Here is a 23,414-nt window from a genome sequence, read left to right as displayed (position 1 = left end):
CATCTTTACCTGTTTTTGCCAAATGGAAGTCAAAGTTCATCTTATAAAGTTGCAACATTTCCTGATTTTGCACATGCAGATTAGCCCCCATTTGTAAAATGTCATCTTTACCTGTTCATGCCCAATGGAAGTCAAAGTTAATCTTATAAAGTCGCAAAATTTCTTGATCTTGCACATGCAATTAGATTTAGACCCCATATGCAAAATGTCATCTTTACCTGTTCTTGCCCAATGAAGTCAAAGTTAATCTTATAAAGTTGCAAAATTTCTCAGATCTTGCACGTGCAAATTAGTCCCCATAAGCGAAATACATCTTTCTCTGTTCTTGCATAATAAAAGTCAAAGTTAATCTTATAGAGTTGCAAAATTTCCCTGATCGTGCCTTTGCAAATTTCCTGAACTTGCATATATAAATTGTTATGCGTTTCATTTTGCATTTTTAAATTACATTTGTTATGTGTAATTATTTCTTATTACAAATGGTATGAGTAATGTTGCATTTATGCCATCATTTTCATTGATAAAGGACTTGGTGAATCAAAGAGTCTAGTATATATTTTGTACATAAGCAAATGCATTGATTTTAAATTTGATTAGACATTATTATTGTAAGAGAAAATCATATCATAGGAGTTCAGGAAAATGACAATTGGAATATGGGGGATCTCCAGGTTGCTTACATCTCAATGATCCTCTGCTTTTTATTGTGAACTTCTCCAAGTAAAGCTTCTCAAACAGCAGGAAACTAAATTTTTTCTGAGCTTTTCTCTTCCTCTTTATTCCTTCTTTTCTTTACTTGAAGGTTGGTGCAACTAGGAAAACGTTTAGCCAGTCACCCACTTTGTCACCTCCACAATAATTAAGGAATTATGGTCTCCTCCTGATAGTCAAATGTAAAGATTCTTTTGGCGTATACTCTTTGTTTTATTTTATGGTATAGTGCTTTTACTGAACATTTAGATAATCCTAGATTCCTTGAGTGGAAGTGGAAAACATTTACTGCTCAGAAGTTTAGGTAATGTGGAGTGTGGACTTTGATGGTGTGTCTTGCTATTTATCTTTGTAGCTGCTCTGATCAGGCTGTTCTCATAATTGAACTAGGCATCGCTTATGAGCATTTATTTGTTTAGCTTTTTAGTCAAATTTGAGGTCACGATAGCCACACTCTTCCATTAAATGTCAACATTGGGGCTTGAATAATTTAACTAGAGCAGTTTATGACATGACTGCAGATAAAATCATAAAAATAAAAAATAAATGCAGTCCTAACTTAGTAGGTATAAGACTGAACCAGTCAACCAGGCCTTTAATTTTAGGCTTTTACTAATTAGTTTACATCATACTTGAAATGATTAGTACTAAAAGCTATTTGAATGACCTTTTAGTTGGGTGAGTAAAGTACTTGAGTCTACTCTCTGCTTCAATTGTTTTGTGTTTCTTGCTGATTATATTATATAAGAATCTTTCAATTATGTTCTTAACACAAAACAGGATGGAGATTCTATTTTTTTGGCATACTTTCATTAGTGCAAATAAAAGTGTTGTCAGTGTGAAAGTGATTTTCTAATCACAATATTCCATGTTAACAGTTGGTGAAAAATTTTGTGTGCCTAGCATAATTCATGAATAATGGAATCCATTTCTTCGTCTGTTAAGAGTAGGTGTGACCTTTTGATAAAAGCTTCAACTTTCAAAGCTAATGTCCTGCGTGACAATTTTTCCTTAAGGCTAATGCAATTGCATGTTTTCTTTGGGTTAGTTATGCCTGACTATTCAGCCTTTTAAAGTAGTACCTGACCTCTATGTATATATATTTGTTGAAGGAAGCTATGAGTGGGAGTCAATGGGAGGTGTTAGGAAATAGGATACCCCGTTGAAATGAAATACATGGTAGGTACTATAAGATTATGATGTGAATATGGAGGTGGTAGATCGGGTATCCAATGTTTTGCCTCTGTATTTAGTATCTAGATTCTATACTTAGGCCCCGAGCTTGTGATTACTGTTTAGATTGTAGCCAACCGGCTCCCTTGACTGGCTTGTTAATAATAAAGATTGTATTTAGGAATTGGGTAATGAATATTTGTACTTTGCAGTCTGGTTATTTGTAATTGGTAATTTCTGGGTTGTTACTTGTTAAGCACGTCTCATGATTTCTTCAAATCAGCATCTACAATTAGGAATCCGGTAGTAGCGTTGGGCGTAACTCGCAAAAGACTTCACTACAGCCACAGAAATAATTGCTGGATTTTCATCAAATGATGCATGATTCTTTCTGAAGTCACATGTATATCAGGTTATGTAACTATAGCCTGTTTATAGGACTCGATAACGAGAATATGGTGGCGCAATGCAAGCGAAGTCATATCATCCCCAAATTCACCCACAAAAATTTGCATAAATAGCACTACAATAATCATCACTCTTGTTACACCCTTTGTTTTTTCGGCTTTCTAAACATTGGCTGTTTGAAAAAGCCACGCCTATAATAAAAGGGTTGTGTTAATGGGCACCGTGCGGTGCCCATTAACCACAGAATTTTTTTACTTTTTACTGACACAATTTGTCTTTTTTACAATTCATGTCATTTTTTTTCAGTTTTGCAGGTACTATGCAGAATTTTTTACTTTTTCTGACAATTTTTTTTGGGTCTTTTCTGCACTTAACCAGCACCAGCCGGTGCCGGTTAATATTCTCCATAATAAAAATTCCAAATATGAAGTTTTTAAAAGTTGTTACTTTGAAAATGTACAATTTCAAACGGAGCATGATATTGCTACACACTTGTAAATGAACATACCACCAAACTAAATTGATTAGCAAATACAACTGGGACACCCATCTGATGCCATTTGGTCCAAAACTGGTTAAAAGAAGCTCAACAATGAAAATTTCAGCAACTCCTATAAGATAACATAGAAGAGCACCAGTTTTGAATGATTTACCAAAACATTGCTCATCTAACCACAGATGTCAGTCATTAAAATGGAAATATATGTTTCATTAGCTTTACTTTTAAATTCAGTAACATAGTAAATATCCTCAGTTCACTAACATAAGAAATGTTCTCTATTCTATTTCCTTTTCTTTCGAGAAGAAAGCAATAAATCAAGCATAAATTCTTCTTCTCAATTTTATGCAAGGACCATCAGGATCACAATTTTCCAGTATGTAATGACTAGGAAAACTACGTAGAAAGAAAAGAGCCAATTTCTGCATGGGGCTGTGAATGAAGTTGGAGTGAGTAGAGTGAGAAACTCTCTCCCTCCCTTTAAGCATTGTTGGGAAGCTGCAACTTATTTCCTAATTTCAAGAGGAATCCTGTCTTTGCTTCATTGGATATAGTCTTCATAGTAGTTATCACTTATCACAGAAACAAACCTCTCAAGCCAAGGAAGCTGATGGATATCTTTCAAAGCATCTACGTAGGAGTCTGTACAGCGGGGTGGGGATTGGTAAGGGTGATGGTCACTCAGACTAAAACCTCCGGCAAGGAACCTTTGGATCAATGCCAACTGTGATCTTTCTTGGTCCGAGTATGCATCCATAATCATAGGGAGCGAATTGAAAGTCTCCCATGCCCATTGTTCCGATTCTTGCATAGAGTGGGTAAAGTCTTCAGAGTTGTCTTCATCCCAAAAGGCACATTGACAGGTCTGTTGGCCTTCACTATATTCCGCACCACAAGAATAACAGAACTCATGTCCACACCTGAAAATGAGAGATGTTAACAAAATTGTCTCTGGCAACTTAAAATCATGCCATCAAAGTTGAATATAAATATAATCCATAATTTGGCACTATAATGCAGTGCATTTGTGCATACAAAATATTGAAAGAATACCCAGCAAAGTGACGTAACAATCCTAAATCTTTCCTAAGGTACCAGAATCAAAATAGTTAGTTTTTACACTTATTGTCTTTACCTTAAAAAATCATCATACTTAGTTTACACTTTCATACTTTCATAAAGGTTTGGCTGGGTTATTTTGAGTATAATTATAAGAAATAAACATTTTGAACTTTATGGTTGCAGCTGTGCTTTGAGTGTTGAATCATCAACAGCTTACTCCCATCTTAATCAAATCATAAGATGCAGTCAACAGAAAATTCCACTCCATTTGTTAAATTAAGAGAAAGATTCCAAGTATGGAAGGAAATTCAACTAGTAAAGATCTAAATTTAGTTCACTCCAGGTGTCATCTCCCAGCAGAAAGAGAACAAAATGAATCCAGGTTAATCTTAACAAATACAAAGGCGAATATGATGTACGTAGAAATCAACTTTCTTAAAAATTAGTATCTAAATTTTCTAATCCAATCACTTATCCAGAGAGCTAAGAAAAATATGGGCATCAAAAGAACTTGAGAAGTTAGATTCACCGCATCAAGAAAAATCTGCATCTCTCTCTCACAGCTTTCAATTCCTTTCTTGGTTATAGAGCATCATTAAGGCCAATATTTATACTCCTAAGCATGTGTGATGCCAAATTGGGGCTCAATAGGACTGAGGCACATTGGTTCTCTTACTATTATAAACGAAACACCAACACTATAATTTATACATGATTTGTGGAAAAGATCTGATGTTAAAAACCTGGAGTAAAAATTTAATTATCAAGAAAGATAGATTGTCATTTTTTAATTGGCTGGACTGATATTTGGATCAGCTGCACTGGATATCTTAAAATCCCTGTAGGAACTGTTGCATTGTCTGAAATTTAATAATCACAAAAAGAAAATTCTATTCTTAAAGCTTTGACTGCATGAACATTGAGAGTTTCAAAATTGACTTAATATTTTACTTATTATCTATTCAGATTTTGTTAGGATACTTTTTAGTAATAATAATATAATCTATACAAGTACAAGATGATGGTAAGGGATATGTAGGTGAGAGAGAATGATTATATTGTTTTTCATGGCTGGATTGAATAAGATGGAGAAGAAGAATAGATGTGGCTGACCCTAACTAATCTGTAGAGGATCCATAGCTGACCCCAAAAAATTTGGGACTAGGCCTTTGTTGTTGCTGTAACTTGTAAGTGTAGTCGCAACACTTTCTATTTGGGTTGGATCTGGGCAATAAATCATTTGTTCTGTCATCAATAAAGGTAGGTTTGTCTAAGGCTACCGATGCATTTAATTCATAAGGTCAATATCTAAAACACACTGCTACTACATCAAAAATCAGTTTCTAAGATTCCAAGAATAAATCATGGTCTGATCAGCTTTACATCATTCAATAAATGAACTTCTCTAAAATAAGAATCTCAAATCATGGTCTGATCAGCTTTACATCATTCAATAAATGAACTTCTCTAAAATAAGAATCTCAGAAGAAAGAAGAAAGAAAGTCCCATACCGGCAGGTCATGTGGTAGCAACCTTGAGTAAGCTCAATCATTCTACGGCACTGCTGACATCGTTTCCACCTTTGATTTTGTGCCAAGCGATGCAAGGTAATGTCTGCAGCATCTCTCTCTTCCAATGGGAGGTTTTGGTAGTCTTCACATCTCATCGAAGAATGCCAAGGAACACCACATACCACGCAGATAAGCCTATGGCAAACTGGGCAGTCGACACAGCTATTATCTGATTGACTAGATGAACTTGCTCTGGTTGACAAACATTCACGAGGATCAAGCAGGACAGAACAATTTGAATATGGGCAGTAGATTCTATCTGAATGGAGAACATTTGCTTCAGCAAGTGCTCTCTCTAAAGATTCAAAGGAAGTGACTGGAAGAAAGGATCTGCACTCAGAGGTAGAGATGTAATATTTGCATCCCAGCTGAGGGCATTTTATTGGGACTTGAGAGGACTGCACTTTCCCATCAACATAGGTTCTCATACAACTCGAGCAGAACTTGTGAGAACATTTCATAGTAATCATCATCAGCGATTTCTTGTCATCACGACAGATAAAACAGTTTTCAAGTGATTTATCACCCTGGGAAGGAAAAGAAACAACCCCAATTGCCACTTGGGCTAATTGCAAAGGCTGCTCAAGATCAATACTGGGAACAAGTTTCAAATCAAAAGCTTCAAGATTACTGGCATGTTCTAGAATCCTTTCCCTAAGTGCCATCAGAAGCGGGATCTCAAGCTTTTCCTCATGTGATAACTGTAAGAGATTCACACCACATCACCAAATCACATTTAAAAACTCAAAAAAAAAAAGTATATATATATATATATGCACATTATTTGTGTTGTTAGCTATCAATCACATGCAATAACAATCATGCTGAAAAATGCATTATTGCAATTAAATCCATGTAAGGTAAAATCAAGAAATTCCCCATAAGCAATGACATGACACCATCTTTTATTCCAGAAACAGATAAATTATCTAGCAAACCAAAACTTTGGAGTTTTCAGACTTTACATCTCCTCCCTAAATTTTCAATCTTATCAATGTCCACTCTGTACCTCTTGTCTCAAAATTGTCCTTCCATTAGAGACAACCATTGGTATTAATTTAGTAGGCTCCATGTGACATATGATCTTATTTATTCCAAATTAGAAAAGATCAAGTTTAGTGCCAGTTTAACCATTTATGAGCAAGCTGTACTGCTATCTTTGTTTGTCCAGAGAATACATACCTCATGCAACTATGGATTGATAGAAAATCCATTGTTTATTAATTTTTTTAGATTAATAAATACTACCAACTTCATATCCAGACCAAATCAAAGAAGCTCATGCTTAACAACGATGTTAATGAAAGGTTCATAATTCATGGGTTCAAGTAAATCCAGAAAGAGATAATTGTGATTATTTCTCTTCATACTTGGTTCTAAAGGTTCATTTTTGCACCATTTTTTCACTAAAAAATGATTCTCCAGTTCAATGTCAATGACAACAACTGATTCAATTATTAAGTCAGAAGAAAACTTCGATAATTTCCCTGCCATCCCTTGTCACCAAATCCCAAATTCCTTCTTATATTGTCTTTTAAGTAAGAGCTAATGCTGAGATTCATTTAGAACCGTGTTTACAAGATTATCCACTATTCTTCTGCCCCAAGAAGCATAGGAGTTACAAGTTACAACCCAAAGGAACAACTTTGCCAAGGCAATTCATCATTAGAGGAAAGTTATAGACGCATGAAAAATATAAACTGGTCTCATTTTTCTTAAGTGGAATACATAATGCTGAAATTGCATTTCGTAATGAACCCGTAAAATTGTCCCTCCAAAGAAAGAAACAAACCCCCTTATAACAAATGAAAGTAAACCAGAATTAATTAAAACACACACACACACACACACAAAATTAAATTTCAGAGTATAGAAATTAAAAAAGCAACAAAACTGAAAAAGAAAATAATAAAATTCTATGTTTTGCATCAAGAAATTCTGAAGAATGACAAACTATAAAATGATAAAACAATGGCAATATACTCATATAACAATGCCAATTTCTAAATCCTCATGCAAAACTTATATCAACAATGGCAACGATTTTCAAATTTGATTATGCAAACCTTATCATCTGAGATTGAGAAATTTTTAAGAATTTTAGAAGAGCAATGCCAATTTCAGAATGAAGGAATGACTCACCTGGTCAAACAACAACTCGGAATCGGTAAAAGCATATACCCTCCTGATGTTATTTTGGGCAGCCTCCACCAGACCATCCATTAGAGCTAAGTATTCAGCCACAGATTCCTCAACATAAAGATCAAGCTTTTTCTGCACCTGAATAACAGGAACATTGGCTGATCTTTCCATGACCACTCCAATTCCAGAAATCCCAGAACCAGAGTCCTCAACATCAGATATTGAGATGCCCTTGAAGAACATCTTCACTGAAAATTCATCAAGATCTTCTTTTGACTCTTCCTTCACCAATTCTTCTGTCTCATTCCACACTTCCTCATCTTCACAACAACTACAAAAATCTTCTTCATCTTCTTCCCTGACGATATTCACATGAACTGCCTGATTCTCCATTTCCAATACCACTTTCTCAACTCTCAACTAATCCACAACTGCTTATACTTCAAGATGTGACTTTTATCAAAATCTAAGCTTGACCCATGAGCAAATCGATCTGAAACTCTGTATTTCGGCAACTATATCTCCCAAAATCACAAAGAAAAATCCTTGTCAAGCAGTGATCTTTCAGCCCCTACTTCTAGATAATATACAAGAAAAACACATCAAAGACAAAGTCCACCCAAAACTGCAAACTCCTCCAAAAATCAAAAAGGAAGATTCATATCAAAACAGTGCTTTAAGCTCCTCTTACAAAATCAACACCTGAAAATAAAAAACCCATCAAGGAATCAATCCAAAACTCAATATTTAAGCTTATTTATCCCCAACAAAAAAAATGACAAAACAGATTAATCCCAAAACTTGTAGGCAAAAAAAAAAAACCAGGAAAATAATAATTTGATATATAAAAGTGTGCAAATTGAATTGAAAGGCAAGAAGTAAAGCTTCCATACCATGGTGGGTTTGACCCAATCTGCAATTTTTGTGTGTGTCTGTGTGTGACTGTGAGTAAATAAAAAGAAAAAGAAAACCCTAATCCAACAAGTAAAGAATAGTAACAGCTTCCTTACCAAAATGTTGTTTTTTTTTTCTTTGTTTAGAGTTCAGAGTTTAGATTAAGATTAGGATGTGGATTGTGGAGAGAGAATCATCAGTTACTACTGTTGTTAATTGGCGTAAGCGGAAAGGGAGGTCCTCTCTTTCTCTGTCTCTCTCTCTCTGCTTTGCTGGCATTCTTCTCTGTGCTTCATTTACATACAGTTTGGGTTTGTACAATTCTCCACATTTCTACTAAATTAATCACCTCTCTTCCCGAGTATAAAAATAAATAAATAAATATATTTTTGGCAAGTGAATAATCATATTTAATTATATAAAAAGTTTCTCAAAAAAAAAAGTGATTATATAAAAAAGTGAATAATCATATATATATATATATATATAAAATATAATATAATAAAAAATTAGAAAATTCATATTAAGGGTATGTTTAGATATAATTTATTTTACTGAAAACTGCAAATTTATTGTTGAAAATATTGTAGTAAAATAATTTTTAAATTATGAATAGTATCGTGGGACCCACGACTGACCTGTTTATGAGTGTTTTTTAAAGTTTGGCTGGGTCATGAATAGTATCGTGGGACCCAATCAAAAAATGCAAAACATCTAATAATCCTTAAGTAAAAGCACGCTAAGTCTATATTTTTCATCAAGATTAAATTTTGTAAAGATGTGATGTAAAATCTATGTTTTACCCTGTCAATTTCAACATACTATATCATCTTCTCAAATATATATATATATATATATATATATGTAAGGACACGATTTGGTGACGAACCTAAACAGTATTGGGTTCGTACGTAAAAGGCCCAGACAACATGATTTGTAGAGCGTGGGTGTAAAGAGCTAGATTAACTGTGGTATCTACCTCCAAGATTTTCTCTCAAGCCCATACCATGTTTTCCTTTTCTTTTGTTGGTATAATCAACGTCTTTTCTTAAGTCCCTAGTGTTACTCTCTCTCACTTTCTTCTTCCTTCTTTCTCTTCAGTTTTATGTGTGTTCTCCTTTTTTTCTCGATCCCCTTCTTCATGTCCCTCTTTTAGTTTATATACTCCCCTTCGCGATCCATCTTCACCGAACACGTGTAGATTGTGTCCGTGGGATTTCTTTCTGTCCCATCTGGCGCCTCCTGGAACTTCCTATGGGCAGCTGTAAGGCTGCTTCCCTACTGCTCAGGTATCACCTCCACATTAATGCGGCCAGAGAGTTGGTTGAGAGGTCATTAATGCGGAGGCAGCTATAGTTTCAGATATTTGTTTGCCTTATCTCTTTCATCTTTAGTCGGCTACTCTACCCCTTGAGATGACCTACTTCTGAGATCTGATCGTGGTGATACCACGTCCTGATCGTCTTCGGACGCGATCGTCCTCGGACGCATACTGCCGAGGAGCATGGCGTCCTCGGACGGGTGCACGACCTCGGATGGGCCACTGGCCCAACAATCCTCAACCAATTCTGAATCCTATGGGCCTATCAACCGAATGATCCCCACAATAGCCCCTCAAAATCCTACTTTTCGACTCCTCAGGAGAAAAGGTGGGTTTTGACGTCATGAGCCTGCAGCTGTGCGCGTTTCGGGGCATGCCCCTGACGCTTCAGCGCCCCGATTTTGGCAGCATTAAATTCTGACAACTCCCTTGTCTCCCACGTTCGACGGTTAGATCCAAATCGAACGGTAGGGGGCTTCTCTTGTTTTGTGAGCGGGAATTTCGCCGCTCACAATCTTCACATGACTATAAAGGCGTTCCCAGATTAAACCTGTACCTTACCCTTAATGGTTACGCGGTTCCAAGGCCTATACACTGAACCTGCCTTCTTCCTGTCTTCACTGTTCTCCTGGCGACTACAAATAATCGTACGTTGTCCGAGGTCCTTCCTTTGAACCTGTAAGTCCTCTCGAAACTTTTACCATTTTTATTCAAAATCAAAAAGTTTTTTCTCTACTAAGTTTCTTTAGAAAAAAGAAAAAAAATGGGGAAGCAGAGGAATCCCTTTCGGTGTCTCGTTGACTCCGAGGAGGGCATTAGAAACTTCCGCATGAAGTACAGTATCCCACCAACGGTAGGGATGAGGTATGCGGCCCAAGGGGAGTGGGTTGACGCCAGGCAAACTGGGGAAGTGGTTATCCCCATGATCGCCTTTATTGAAGGAGGGATGACCATCCCCATGGGTAGTATCACTAGGGGTTACCTTAATTTCTTTAGGCTATCCCCCACCCAATGCGCTCCCAATATGTTTAGGATTCTGGGAAGTATAGACGCTCTGAATCAGAGAATGGGTCTAAATCTATCCCATCACGACGTGAATTGGGTGTACAGCCTTCACCGCCTAGCTGACCAGGACTACTATCTCAAGTCGAGATATCCGGAAGTAAGGTTGATTCAGTGCCTCCCTACTTCAAATAAGCACCTAAAAGAAGATTTCCTCATTTTTTCTGGGGAATGGCATGATGGTCTATCTTGCCCGACCGTGGAGGGAACGCCAGGTGGGTGTGAAGTTATAGACCTATGCTACTTAGCTCATAATCACATTTTAATCACCTTTATTATTTTCGCGTCTCACAACTTTTAACTTTAAAATCAACGGTCTTGCAGATAGACGCTACACAAAGCCCAATCTCAGATTGGTCAATAAAGCGAGCCTAGACAGATTATTGAGAGCTGAAATATACGTGAACGAGGCTGATGGTCAACTACGAGCAGCACATTTAATTCTCGGATATACCCCCCTTTCTTTTGGCTTTCAGGCGCCGAAGTGCGTGATTAGGGCACGCGATCCTCGGCTTCGCCGTATCAGTGTGGCCTACGAAGGATTCATTGTTCCAGAGGGTATTCCACTTCCCGAACACACACCTCTCACAGAACCTTTTTCCGTGGCCAGCGTCTCAGCGGGGCTTTCTTCACCCTCACCTTTCCTCAAGAAAAAGGGCACCAATAGGAGAAGGAAAAGGGAAAAAAGCAAGCAAACCGTTGTAACAGTATCGGAATCCACGGACGATTTTGAGATTCTCGATCAGCCCCAAACCCAGAGGAAAGTTCTGACGAGATGGGGGTAAAAAGGATACCCCAAAAAAGCCTAATGGAACTGATAGGAGGTCAACAGGGAAAGTCTGCACCTGCCCAAACAGTACCATCCCAGGTTTCATCTCTTCCAGCCAGGTCTCCTCCTCCAGTCCCCCGCCTCCCTCCTCAATCATCTTCGCAAACAGCACCGCCAAGCATTGCCGAGCCAGAGAAGCGCAGAGAGCAGAAAGGTAAGGGGGTGGCAGATGCGAGCAGATCCCGTCCCACTCGAGAGGAAGATATCCAACGAGCGACGAAGCAGCAGAAAACCAGACAGCCTTCTACGCGGGACCAAGAGAAATCCGATTCCCCACATCCCGATTCACGAGCATGGCTGCCAGTTCCTATGCTCGGTGGGGAACCCCTGCGAGACGATGCCTCTGTAAGGGACTATAACGGCGGCATAGGGTGTCATGTGGCCTCGGCCATAGAGGAGGCCTTATTGCTCCCAAAGGATATGGCTGAGCTAAAGAATGTGAGGAAGAATCAACTCATCCTTGACAATAAACGATATTTGGGCATGGTGAGAAGCTGTCTTTTATACTGTTTCATTCTGTGACCGTTACTTACTAATGCGCATTTTTCATAGACTATAACACTAACTCACCCCCCCCCTTTCTATTTTTATTTTTTTGCAGATCATCCAAAATACCTTCAAGCTAGATGAGATGCTCAATGCTTGTTCCAACCAGCTAGATGGTGAAAGGAAAAGAAGGGTAACGGCTGTTCAAACCTTGTCCAAATCTGAACAGGATCTAACCGTCGCAAGGAAAAAGCTACAGGTCGAGGAAGAAGCTCGCAAGAGTGCTGAATCGTCATCGGAAGGCTACCAGAAGCAGGCCGAGGAACAAGCCAAGCTTCTGCGTGAGGCGAATGCCGAACTGAAGAAGACTCAGGAGCAAGTTCTTGTTCTTAAGAAGCATCTAGAAGAAACTCAGAGGTTAAGGGAGAGAGCTGAAAAGCTTAAAGAACAAGCCGAGAAAGCAAAAATCGAGTCTGAGAAGGCAAAGGATGAAGCCGAGCAGAGGGGCTACGAAATCGGGATAGTTGAAACTGAGAAAGCGTTAAGAGCCGAAGTTCCGGAGGTTTGCCGTATTTTCTGTGCGAGAACCTGGAGCGAGGCTCTTAACCGCGCTGGGGTTGAAGCCTCATCTGAACTACGTAAGCCAGAGAACGTATACTACCCCGAAGCGATACGCCCCTCAGCTCCTCAACCACACCAAGCTGATATTCCAGCCCCAGCTATTAACCCCAGCGAGGAGGTTTTACCTCGCACCTCCTCTCCAGGAGCTTCCCCAAGCCAATCCATCACTGCTTCGAAGGCATATACGGTCTCACAGGGTTTTCAACAAGAATTGGACTCCACAGTTCAATCGGCTGGGGGCATCATCAAAAAGTAAAAAGATAGAAACTGCTTTGTAATTTTAATTTAGACACTTAATAGAGGACTTTCTTGCTTACTTTCTTATCATTCTGATGGTTCTAAGTTATCTTTACACTTACTTACTTCGTCGTAATTTTGGATGGATTTATTTCAGACGCCTCTTTCATTGTACGCCAATCTTGCATTTGAAGCTCTCTCTTTCTGACTCCTTAACGAATATTCATAAGGCATTACTTTTACTAGGATTATGATTTAGAAAAACTCATCACCACTTTTTCTGCCGTTTAATAATTCAATGCACAACTTAGCAGGTAAGTTTCTACCGAATTAGTGGTCTAAGAATTTGACATAACATAGTTTCTGTTTAGCAATTCAGTATGAATGACAGGATGTTAATTTCCACTAAGTTTGCGATCCTGGGACCTGGCATAACTCGGTTTCTGTTTAACGATTAAGTATGAATGATAGGATGTTAATTTCCACTAAGTTTGCGATCCAAGGACCTGGCATAACTCAGTTTCTGTTTAACAATTCAGTATGAATGATAGGATGTTAATTTCCACTAAGTTTGCGATCCAAGGACCTGGCATAACTCAGTTTCTGTTTAACAATTCAGTATGAATGATAGGATGTTAATTTCCACTAAGTTTGCGATCCATATGACCTGTTAATTTCCACATAACTGGCGTTTCTGTTTAACAATTCAGTATGATAGGATGTTAATTTCCACTAAGTCTGCGATCCGAGGACCCGGCATAACTCAGTTTCTGTTTAACAATTCAGTATGATAGGATGTTAATTTCCACTAAGTTTGCGATCCGAGGACCCGGCATAACTCAGTTTCTGTTTAACAATTCAGTATGATAGGATGTTAATTTCCACTAAGTCTGCGATCCGAGGACCCGGCATAACTCAGTTTCTGTTTAACAATTCAGTATGATAGGATGTTAATTTCCACTAAGTTTGCGATCCGAGGACCCGGCATAACTCAGTTTCTGTTTAACAATTCAGTATGATAGGATGTTAATTTCCACTAAGTTTGCGATCCGAGGACCTGGCATAACTCAGTTTCTGTTTAACAATTCAGTATGATATGACAGGATGCGGAACTCATAGAATGCATATTTGACGTAAGTTAAAAGAGAATATTTGAATTAAAACTTCTTTACTAATAATAATACCTTCTGAGATTATTTACATTCCAAGGATGGAGTACAGGTTTTCCGTCTAGATCCTCTAGATAATAAGCCCCTATTCCAGCTACAGAAGTAATTCGATACGGTCCCTCCCAATTGGGTCCCAGTTTTCCCCAGATTGGATTCTTAGTGGGCCCCAGGACCTTTCTCAGCACCAGGTCGCCTATGGCTAACGGCCTCATCCTCACATTGCTATCGTAGCACTGCTTGAGTTTGTGCTGGTAGTAAGCTAGCCGAACCATCGCGCTTTCCCTCCGTTCTTCAATCAGGTCTAAACTTTTTTCCAACATCGCATCATTATTACTCGAAGAGAATGCACTGGTCTTTAATGTCGGGAATCCAGTTTCCAGCGGAATAACGGCCTCGGCTCCATAGGTCATGGAGAAAGGAGTTTCTCCCGTCGAACGCCTGGGCGTTGTCCGATACGTCCAAAGCACATGTGGGAGTTCCTCCACCCATCTTCCTTTCGCGTCGTCTAGTCTCTTCTTAAGCCCATGGACAATGACTTTGTTAACAGCTTCAGCCTGCCCATTGCCTTGCGGATAAGCTGGAGTGGAATATCTGTTTCTTATTCCCAGTTCTGAACAGTAATTCCTAAAGGCATTGCTATCGAACTGGAGCCCGTTGTCCGAAACAAGAGCTCGTGGGATTCCAAATCGCGTAACAATGTTCTTCCAGACAAACTTCTTCACATCTATGTCCCGGATGTTCGCCAAGGGTTCAGCCTCAACCCATTTGGTGAAGTAGTCTGTGCCGACCAGCAGGTACTTCTTGTTTCCTATAGCTTTAGGAAAAGGGCCGACGATGTCTAGCCCCCATTGTGCAAAGGGCCAAGGACTTGAGAGAGGGTTAAGAACTCCTCCAGGTTGGTGGATATTCGGAGCATATCTTTGACACTGATCGCACTTCTTAACGTACTCCTGCGCTTCTTTCTGCATATTCGGCCACCAATAACCTTGCGTTAGTGCTCGGCATGACAGGGATCTTCCTCCTGTGTGGCTTCCACAAATACCCTCATGCAATTCTTCCAGGATTAATTCTGCTGCCTCGGGAGACACGCAGAGCAAGTATGGCCCAGAGAAGGACCGTCTATATAGCTTTTTATCTTCGGATAACCAGTACCGAGGTGCTCTCCTTCGTATTTTCTCAGCTTCTACCTTATCTTCGGGCAGCACATCACTGTCGAGAAATTTTAATATAGGGTCAATCCAGCACGGCGTCAAACTAGCTTGACGAACTTGGCAAATCTCCTTTTCTGGTGAAGTGGGAGTATGCAAGTCTTCCACGATAATTACCCGAGGGAAATTTCGTGCTGAGGAGGTGGCAAGGGTCGCTAAGGAGTCCGCGTGGGTATTCTCGCCTCGTGGAATATGTAATACGTCGAACGACTCGAACTCTGTTCGCATATGCCTAACCCGGTTCAGATACCCTTGCATTCTCGGGTCTCTGGCCTCCAACTCTCCAGTCACCTGGCCAACGACCAGCTTCGAGTCCGAGAACAGTTTTACTGCCTTTCCACCCATTTTACGGACCATACTCATTCCCATTATCAGAGCTTCGTACTCTGATTCATTGTTAGTAGCTGAGAACCCCAGCCTTAGCGACTTCTCAATGATGACCTCTTCGGGAGATATCAGGACCAATCCCAGTCCAGCTCCCCGTTGGTTTGCGGCCCCATCCACGTATGCCCTCCATACCGGCCCTCCTGGCGCGGATATTATGCCAACCGATTTTTCATCCATGTGGTCTTGACTCCTACTAACTTCCTCAGGGCACTCAGCGAATTCCGCTACTAGATCGGCGAGTACTTGACCCTTCACAGAGGTGCGGGGCATGTATTTGATGTCAAAAGCACCCAGAATCGTTCCCCACTTGGCAATTCTGCCGGTATAGTCAGCACTTCTAAGTATGGATTTGAGAGGCAATTGGGTCAAAACAACTACAGTGTGAGCTTGAAAATAGTGTGGGAGTTTACGTGTCGCATGGACGACCGCCAGTATGGCCTTCTCTAACGACAGATATCTCACCTCCGCTTCATGGAGGGATTTACTTACATAATATACCGGCCTCTGGACGCCATTGTCTTCTCGCATCAAGACAAAACTGACTGCGTGTGGAGCTACCGCCAGATAAGCATACAATATCTCATCCACTTCAGGGCTAGACATGATCGGCGGTTTGGATAAATAATTTTTCAACTGCTGGAACGCCTCAACACACTCCTCGGTCCATTCGAATCCCTGCCACTTATGTAACAGACGGAAGAAAGGACGACACCTTTCGGCTGACCTGGAAATGAATCGGTTTAACGCAGCTGTCATCCCCGTCAACCTCTGCACTTCCTTTGGATTCCGGGGCGCTTGCAAACTGTTAATAGCCCTAATCTGATCTGGATTAACCTCAATTCCCCTATGGGTCACCATGTACCCCAAGAATTTTCCTGAACCTACTCCAAAGGAGCACTTCGAAGCATTCAGGCGCAACCTGTGTTCTCTCAGTATCCCGAAGATGCTAGTGAGGTCCTCCACATGTTCAGTCACTACCTTGCTTTTCACCACCATGTCATCAATATAAACTTCAATACTTCTGCCCAGCTGTGGCTCGAACATTTTCGTCATCATGCGTTGGTAGGTAGATCCAGCATTTTTCAGACCGAAAGGCATCACCTTGTAATGGTAGTTCCCAACCGGGGTCACGAAAGCGGTCTTTTCTTGATCATCGGTGGCTAACGGTATTTGGTGATACCCTTGAAAGGCATCCAAGAAGCTCATCCTAGGGTGGCCCACGGTCGCGTCCACCAGCTGGTCAATCTTTGGCATAGGAAATGGGTCTTTGGGGCATGCCTTATTAAGATCCGTGAAATCCACGCACACTCGCCACTTCCCCGTCTTCTTCTTCACTACCACCGTATTGGCCAGCCATTGGGGGTAAAAGACTTCTTTGATAGCCCCAGCCTGTTTGAGCTTGGCAACTTCACTTCGGACTGCCTCGGCATGCTCTTTCGATGGTCGCCGAGGAATTTGCCTTCTAGGGGGAACGGCAGGGTTTACATTGAGTCGATGACAAATAAAATTTGGGTCTACTCCTGGAGCCTCATACGGGTCCCATGCAAAGACGTCCACATTAGTTCGAAGGAACTCCAGCAAACTCGCTTTCTCTTCCAGAGGCAACTTGGCCCCAACCCGAAAGAATTTCTCTGGATCATCAGCAACGGTCACCCTCTCCAGATCTTCGCACTCTACCCCATTGGTTGGTACGTCTAAACCTGATGCTGGGATCTTTAATTGCTATGACTCATTATCGGCTGTAGCCGAGGTTTCTGCCTCAGGCCGATGCAGTATAGCCGCTACCTGGCATTGCCGAGCAGCCGCTTGGTTCCCTACTATCTCCAGCACTTGGTCTCCGGACGGATACTTCACCTTCTGGTGCAGGGTAGATGAAACCGCTTTAAGTGTGTGAAGCCAGGGTCTGCCCAGGATAGCCGTATACGGAGAAAAAACATCTACGACAATAAAATCCACCTCCACCACCTCCGTGCCTGACTGCACGGGCAACCTGATTAGTCCCATGGGAATGACTAACCTTCCCTCAAAACTGACCAGAGGGGAATTATAGGTTGTCAAGTCCTGCTGCTTCAAACCAAGCCCCTTGTACAAATCCGGATACATCACATCCGCTGCACTTCCCTGATCAACCATCACCCTTCGGACATCGTACCCACTGATCCTCAGCGTTACCACCAAGGCATCCTCATGGGGTTGTATGGTTCCCTCCAAATCTTCGTCTGAAAAACCCAAAACCAAGGAGACACGCTTCTTGGCTCTCTTCCATGCTTGAGAACGATCCTCAGCCGGGGATCGGGACACCGACAACACTCTGGTGGGGCAAGATCCAGTCCTCCCTGGGGCCGCAAAGATGACGTTGATTGTTCCCCGAGGGAGCCTTGATGAAGCATCCCCACGCACCTCGGAACCTGCTTGGCTCGCCCTTCCACTAGAGTGATGCAAGAGCTGCCTTAATTTTCCTTCCCGGACCAATTGCTCCAAATGGTCCCATAAATTTCTGCAGTTGTCTGTCGTGTGTCCATGGTCCTGATGGTAATGGCAATACAAACTCGGGTTGCGTTTTGTAGGCTCTCCTGCCATCCTGTTAGGCCATTTGAAAAATGGCTCGTCCTTTATCTTCTCCAAAACCTGCTGAACAGGCTCCCGAAATACCGCATTAACGACCTGGGCATCTGCCGAGACCGACTGGCCAACAAAGTCCCGCCTTGGTCGGTTGTTATTATAACGATCCGACCTGAAATCCCTCCTCTCCTGAGGGATCATCTTGGCCTTTCCTTTCCCCTGAAACTGATCCTCCTCTATCCTTTTGTACTTCTCTATTCTGTCCATCAGTTGGCGCACACTGGTAACAGGTTTACCCGTCAAGGATTTCCTCAAGTCGTGATCAGCTGGGAGGCCGGCTTTGAAAGTAGTTATGGCCACAGCGTCATTCTTCCCTCCTATTTCGTTGAACATCTCCCAGTACCTATCCGAATAACTCTTGAGAGTCTCGCCCTCTCGCATAGACAAGGTCAACAAGGACCCCAGCGGCAAAGGAGTCCTGCTGCATGTAATAAAACGAGCACCAAAAGCCTGGGTCAGTGCTTTGAAAGATCCAATAGAGTTGGCCCTTAAGCCATTGAACCACCTCATCACCGTCGGGCCCAAGCTCGACGGAAAAATCTTGCACATCAGGGCATCATCTCTGGAATGAATAGCCATCTTCTGGCTGTAATAGCTTACATGTTCCACCGGATCCGAATGGCCATCATACAGAGAGAACGTAGGTTGATTGAACCGCCGAGGATGGGTAGCATCATCTATGCTTCTTGTAAAGGGTTACCTGGAAATTTGACTCAAGGCTTTGTTCATGGCATCGTTTCCCACGCCCCTACTAGTTGGACTTTTGCGCCTACGCCTATGGCGACGTTCCTCCTCGTAGGAGAAAGTCTCCCTCTGCGGAGTTCTCGATCTCCGCCTGTAACTAGTTCCATCCGACTCCCCGGATGATAGTTCGGAGCGAGGTGGGGAACGCTCCCGTCGTGCATGACGTAACTCTCTCTTCAAGTCTGCAATTTCACGTTGCAGATCCCCATCATGCTTCACGTGGGAAACGTGACTCTTCCCGCGTGTACGGGTTCTCGTGGTGTGGGTAGTATGTATGCTCCCCTCCTGGACTTCCCTCCGTTCGGGACTTTTTCGAGGACCATCATGCTGAGAGCCCCTTGACTCCGCCTGATGCGGGCTGATATCACCCTGATGCAGCCCCGCTGCGGGGTGAGGCAGTTCCACTCCTTCCATCGAAAACGTTGTGTCGGAGGTTGTACAAGCTAATACAAGCTCTTCCCACAGACGGCGCCAATTGTAAGGACACGATTTGGTGACGAACCTAAACAGTATTGGGTTCGTACGTAAAAGGCCCAGACAACATGATTTGTAGAGCGTGGGTGTAAAGAGTTAGATTAACTGTGGTATCTACCTCCAAGATTTTCTCTCAAGCCCATACCATGTTTTCCTTTTCTTTTGTTGGTATAATCAACGTCTTTTCTTAAGTCCCTAGTGTTACTCTCTCTCCCTTTCTTCTTCCTTCTTTCTCTTCAGTTTTATGTGTGTTCTCCTTTTTTTCTCGATCCCCTTCTTCATGTCCCTCTTTTAGTTTATATACTCCCCTTCGCGATCCATCTTCACCGAACACGTGTAGATTGTGTCCGTGGGATTTCTTTCTGTCCCATCTGGCGCCTCCTGGAACTTCCTATGGGCAGCTGTAAGGCTGCTTCCCTACTGCTCAGGTATCACCTCCACATTAATGCGGCCAGAGAGTTGGTTGAGAGGTCATTAATGCGGAGGCAGCTATAGTTTCAGATATTTGTTGGCCTTATCTCTTTCATCTTTAGTCGGCTACTCTACCCCTTGAGATGACCTACTTCTGAGATCTGATCGTGGTGATACCACGTCCTGATCGTCTTCGGACGCGATCGTCCTCGGACGCATACTGCCGAGGAGCATGGCGTCCTCGGACGGGTGCACGACCTCGGATGGGCCACTGGCCCAACAATCCTCAACCAATTCTGAATCCTATGGGCCTATCAACCGAATGATCCCCACAATATATATTATCTTATCATATATTTAAAAATAAACACAACCATACTCAATTAATTATAACACCCATTATATAAATCCAACTAAATTGGGAGTCTATTAAGATGTTATTAGGTGTGGTAAGATGTATTGAATTCCAAATATAACACTGATGTAGTAATCTCTTATTAAATGGTGTAAAATATGAGTTTTACACTCCATCCTTACCAAATTCAGACTCTTTTTCATCTTCCCAATTAGAATCTCAATCTTTGTTATTCCAAGTTGTAATAGAGTATAGAAAATCATGAAAACACTTTATAAAACTTTGCATTTCACATAAGTAATTGAGTTCGAATTTGGTAAGGATAAGGTGTAAAACTCATGTTTTACAACATCTAATAAGAGATTATCACATTAGTATTTTACTTAAAATTTAATGCATTCTACCACACCTAATAACATTTTAATAAACTCTTAATTTGATTGGATTTATATATGGATATCAGAATTGATTAAGTGTGGTTATGTTTATTCTTAAATATGTAATAAGATGATGTGGTATGTTGAGATTGGAGGGATAAAATATGAGTTTTACATCACATCTTTACAGAATTTAATCTATAAGTAATTAGCATCTTATGGCATAAAAGATTTATTTTCACTTTCTTAGTCTAAATGAAGCAATCTCTCTCTAAGCGGAGCTTTCTTTCTTTATACCCTATGTTCAATGGTACTAATTTGAGTTATGAACAAGCCTGAAGTAAAATGCAATGTTTTATCAACAATTTTCCACTTTTTTATATTCAGTTAATGTTAAAAAAAACAAAGACTAAAAACAAAAAGAGATGGACGTTTCAAATTGAAACAATTTCATAACTTTGGGACTTTAATTGACAAAATTAAACATGAGACCTAATATCATCTTGCGAGAGTACTTTGATTTGGAGTAAATGAGTATTAGATGGGACAACCTACAATTATCATCTATATCTTAGTTGATTGAAATGCTAGTTGACCCACCATATGTGTTGCGGTTCAACGAGGAAAATAACCAAGTCATGACTCCTTCAAACTTAATTGTGATGCTGTAGTTAAGCAAAGTTTTTCTTCCATGGTTGTGGTAGTTAGAGACTGGAGAGGGAAATTGGTTTTTGCTCACTAAAAGAAGGTAAATACCAATGTCTCTCTTTAAGTAGAGTTGCAGAGGTCAAGACAATGGCTCGTTTGGTAACGTTGTTCTAGTAATATTATTTGTATTTTTTAGAAATACATGTGGGTGAAGAAGTGTGTGAAAATACATGTAATATTGTTTGAAAATTGAAAACATGTGTTTAAACATATGTACCAAACGGGCCATTTTAGTACATCATATATTGCTACTAAAGTTGCATGCCTTTCACTTTGTAACCGAAAGCGACTCCAAGATATGCATAGATTCTATAGGGGCTTCTATTTATCAAGTTCCATGGAGATTGCTTAATTTTGTATTGGCAGTTAACTTTGCATTTGTTGATTTTGATTCTTTATCCTTAAGCTAGGTTTATCGTGAGGTGAATCTTAGAGCCTATAAATTAGCTAAATCGTATTGTAGTCTATTCTTTCACAAAGATTTTTCATCCTGATTTGATAAAATTTAAGTAATATTTCTATAAAAAGAATAACTCAATTGCAATTGCAATTGTTGTGACTGTTTTTATAAATGTTCCATAAGTGAACAACTAGCCACCGTATTCATGAGACTACCTAAAGAGTTGAACAATTTAAAATTTATTTGGAGAAAGCAACTACTTTAAGCAAAAGATATGATTTGGGAATATATATATATACACACACACATCATCGACCGGTTAATAGGCAATCAAAAGTGGGTAAAGAGAAGTAATTAGTGATAGAGTTCTTTTTTTTGTTGTGGTTTGTTGAGTATGGAATGTTTCAAAAATGCTTTTAGCCTTATTGAAGTTATTTTTCATTGGTCACAAAAAAATCAATACTATCATTTTAATAATATTTTGTGTGGATTCAAAATCAAACTATTTTTGTAGGTCTTACTCTTGATTCATAGATGGCTCTTGTGAATATAAGGAGAGCCTATCATGAACACTTGGCAGCTTCATTTGCACTATAAATAAGCACTAAAATCTCTCCCAGCTTCACCAGTGGCAACTTCCTCAACTAGGGTGGGTAAAGATTAATTTTGACGTGACCATTAGACCTTTCTCCATAGCTATTGCGATCGGCAAAAATGATGTTGGTGAAATCATTTTAGCTCAAACCTCCATATTGCCTCATTCTCAGCCAATCATTGGTGAAGTCAATGCTGTCCTCTTAGCTTTGAAATTGATAGTTCATTACCAGCTTAAGTTTGTTTAGTTTGAAGGAGACTCTAAATCGGTGATTGACAACTTACAATCTCCTCCCAACATTGCTCCATATTTTCTTTCCTCCGCTATGTTGTTTGTTTCTTTAGCTATAAAATCTGTTTCATGCTAGGATTTTTGTTTTGTAAACAGGAACTTGAATTATTTAGCCCATAGCCTTGCTTGTTTGGGCGCACATTGTAATTGGGATGGACCTTTATCTATTCCATCTGTTCTAGTTTAGGTTTTCGACTCCATAGATAGAGATGGTCCAAGACCCTCCTCCTCATCTTTTGATTAATATATGCTAATAAGCTATCTTTGTGATGCATGGATAATGTTATAATGTTTTATGTAAGATGATTTGGAGTGTTGTATAAGTGTTATAGTATAATTGTTATAGAACTTTATTAGTAATAAGTTCATCATAAAAAGCGACAATTATAAATTGTACACATATATCCATTATAATTATTCAACTGAAATAATGATTAAAAAAAAAAAAAAACTTTAGAGGAATATTATAAAATAAAAATTGATATGGAATGTGTCTTTCTTTTTCTCTGTAATTCTAAAACAAAATACATGTCCTAAACATTCACAATCAATCACTTCATTTACAGAACCCACAAATTCGCAGTGTCCTTAACATCAAAATCGTATTTGTCGTTGTCACTCAATATAAAATACAATCCCCATTTCCTTGGTTGTAGA

General features: G+C 40.2%; 2 protein-coding genes across 3 annotated transcripts; both read right to left on the bottom strand.

Annotated features, from left to right (window-relative positions):
- Positions 1 to 2,956: 2,956 nt before the first annotated feature.
- Positions 2,957 to 8,754, bottom strand: LOC115968321. 2 transcript variants are annotated; one of them, XM_031087684.1, is made up of 4 exons: positions 8,577 to 8,754; positions 7,567 to 8,268; positions 5,365 to 6,125; positions 2,957 to 3,711 (listed from the first exon to the last, which is right to left on the bottom strand). In XM_031087684.1, exons 2-4 carry the CDS (start codon positions 7,957 to 7,959, stop codon positions 3,333 to 3,335), a joined length of 1,533 nt encoding a protein of 510 aa, XP_030943544.1. In that variant the 5' UTR covers positions 7,960 to 8,268; positions 8,577 to 8,754; the 3' UTR covers positions 2,957 to 3,332. The 2 variants fall into 2 exon arrangements, with proteins under 2 accessions (XP_030943544.1, XP_030943545.1); XM_031087685.1 differs by lacking the exon at positions 8,577 to 8,754 and adding an exon at positions 8,460 to 8,570.
- A 5,433-nt stretch (positions 8,755 to 14,187) lies between these two features.
- Positions 14,188 to 17,572, bottom strand: LOC115966507. The gene is made up of 2 exons (XM_031085730.1): positions 17,566 to 17,572; positions 14,188 to 17,453 (listed from the first exon to the last, which is right to left on the bottom strand). Exons 1-2 carry the CDS (start codon positions 17,570 to 17,572, stop codon positions 14,188 to 14,190), a joined length of 3,273 nt encoding a protein of 1,090 aa, XP_030941590.1.
- Between the last annotated feature and the right edge of the window lie 5,842 nt (positions 17,573 to 23,414).

This window comes from Quercus lobata, chromosome 11, assembly GCF_001633185.2.
Source record: "Quercus lobata isolate SW786 chromosome 11, ValleyOak3.0 Primary Assembly, whole genome shotgun sequence".
In the NCBI taxonomy this organism is placed as follows: Eukaryota; Viridiplantae; Streptophyta; class Magnoliopsida; order Fagales; family Fagaceae; genus Quercus; species Quercus lobata.
Note: the sequence above shows the minus strand (reverse complement) of the source record. Positions and strands in the feature narration are given on the sequence as shown.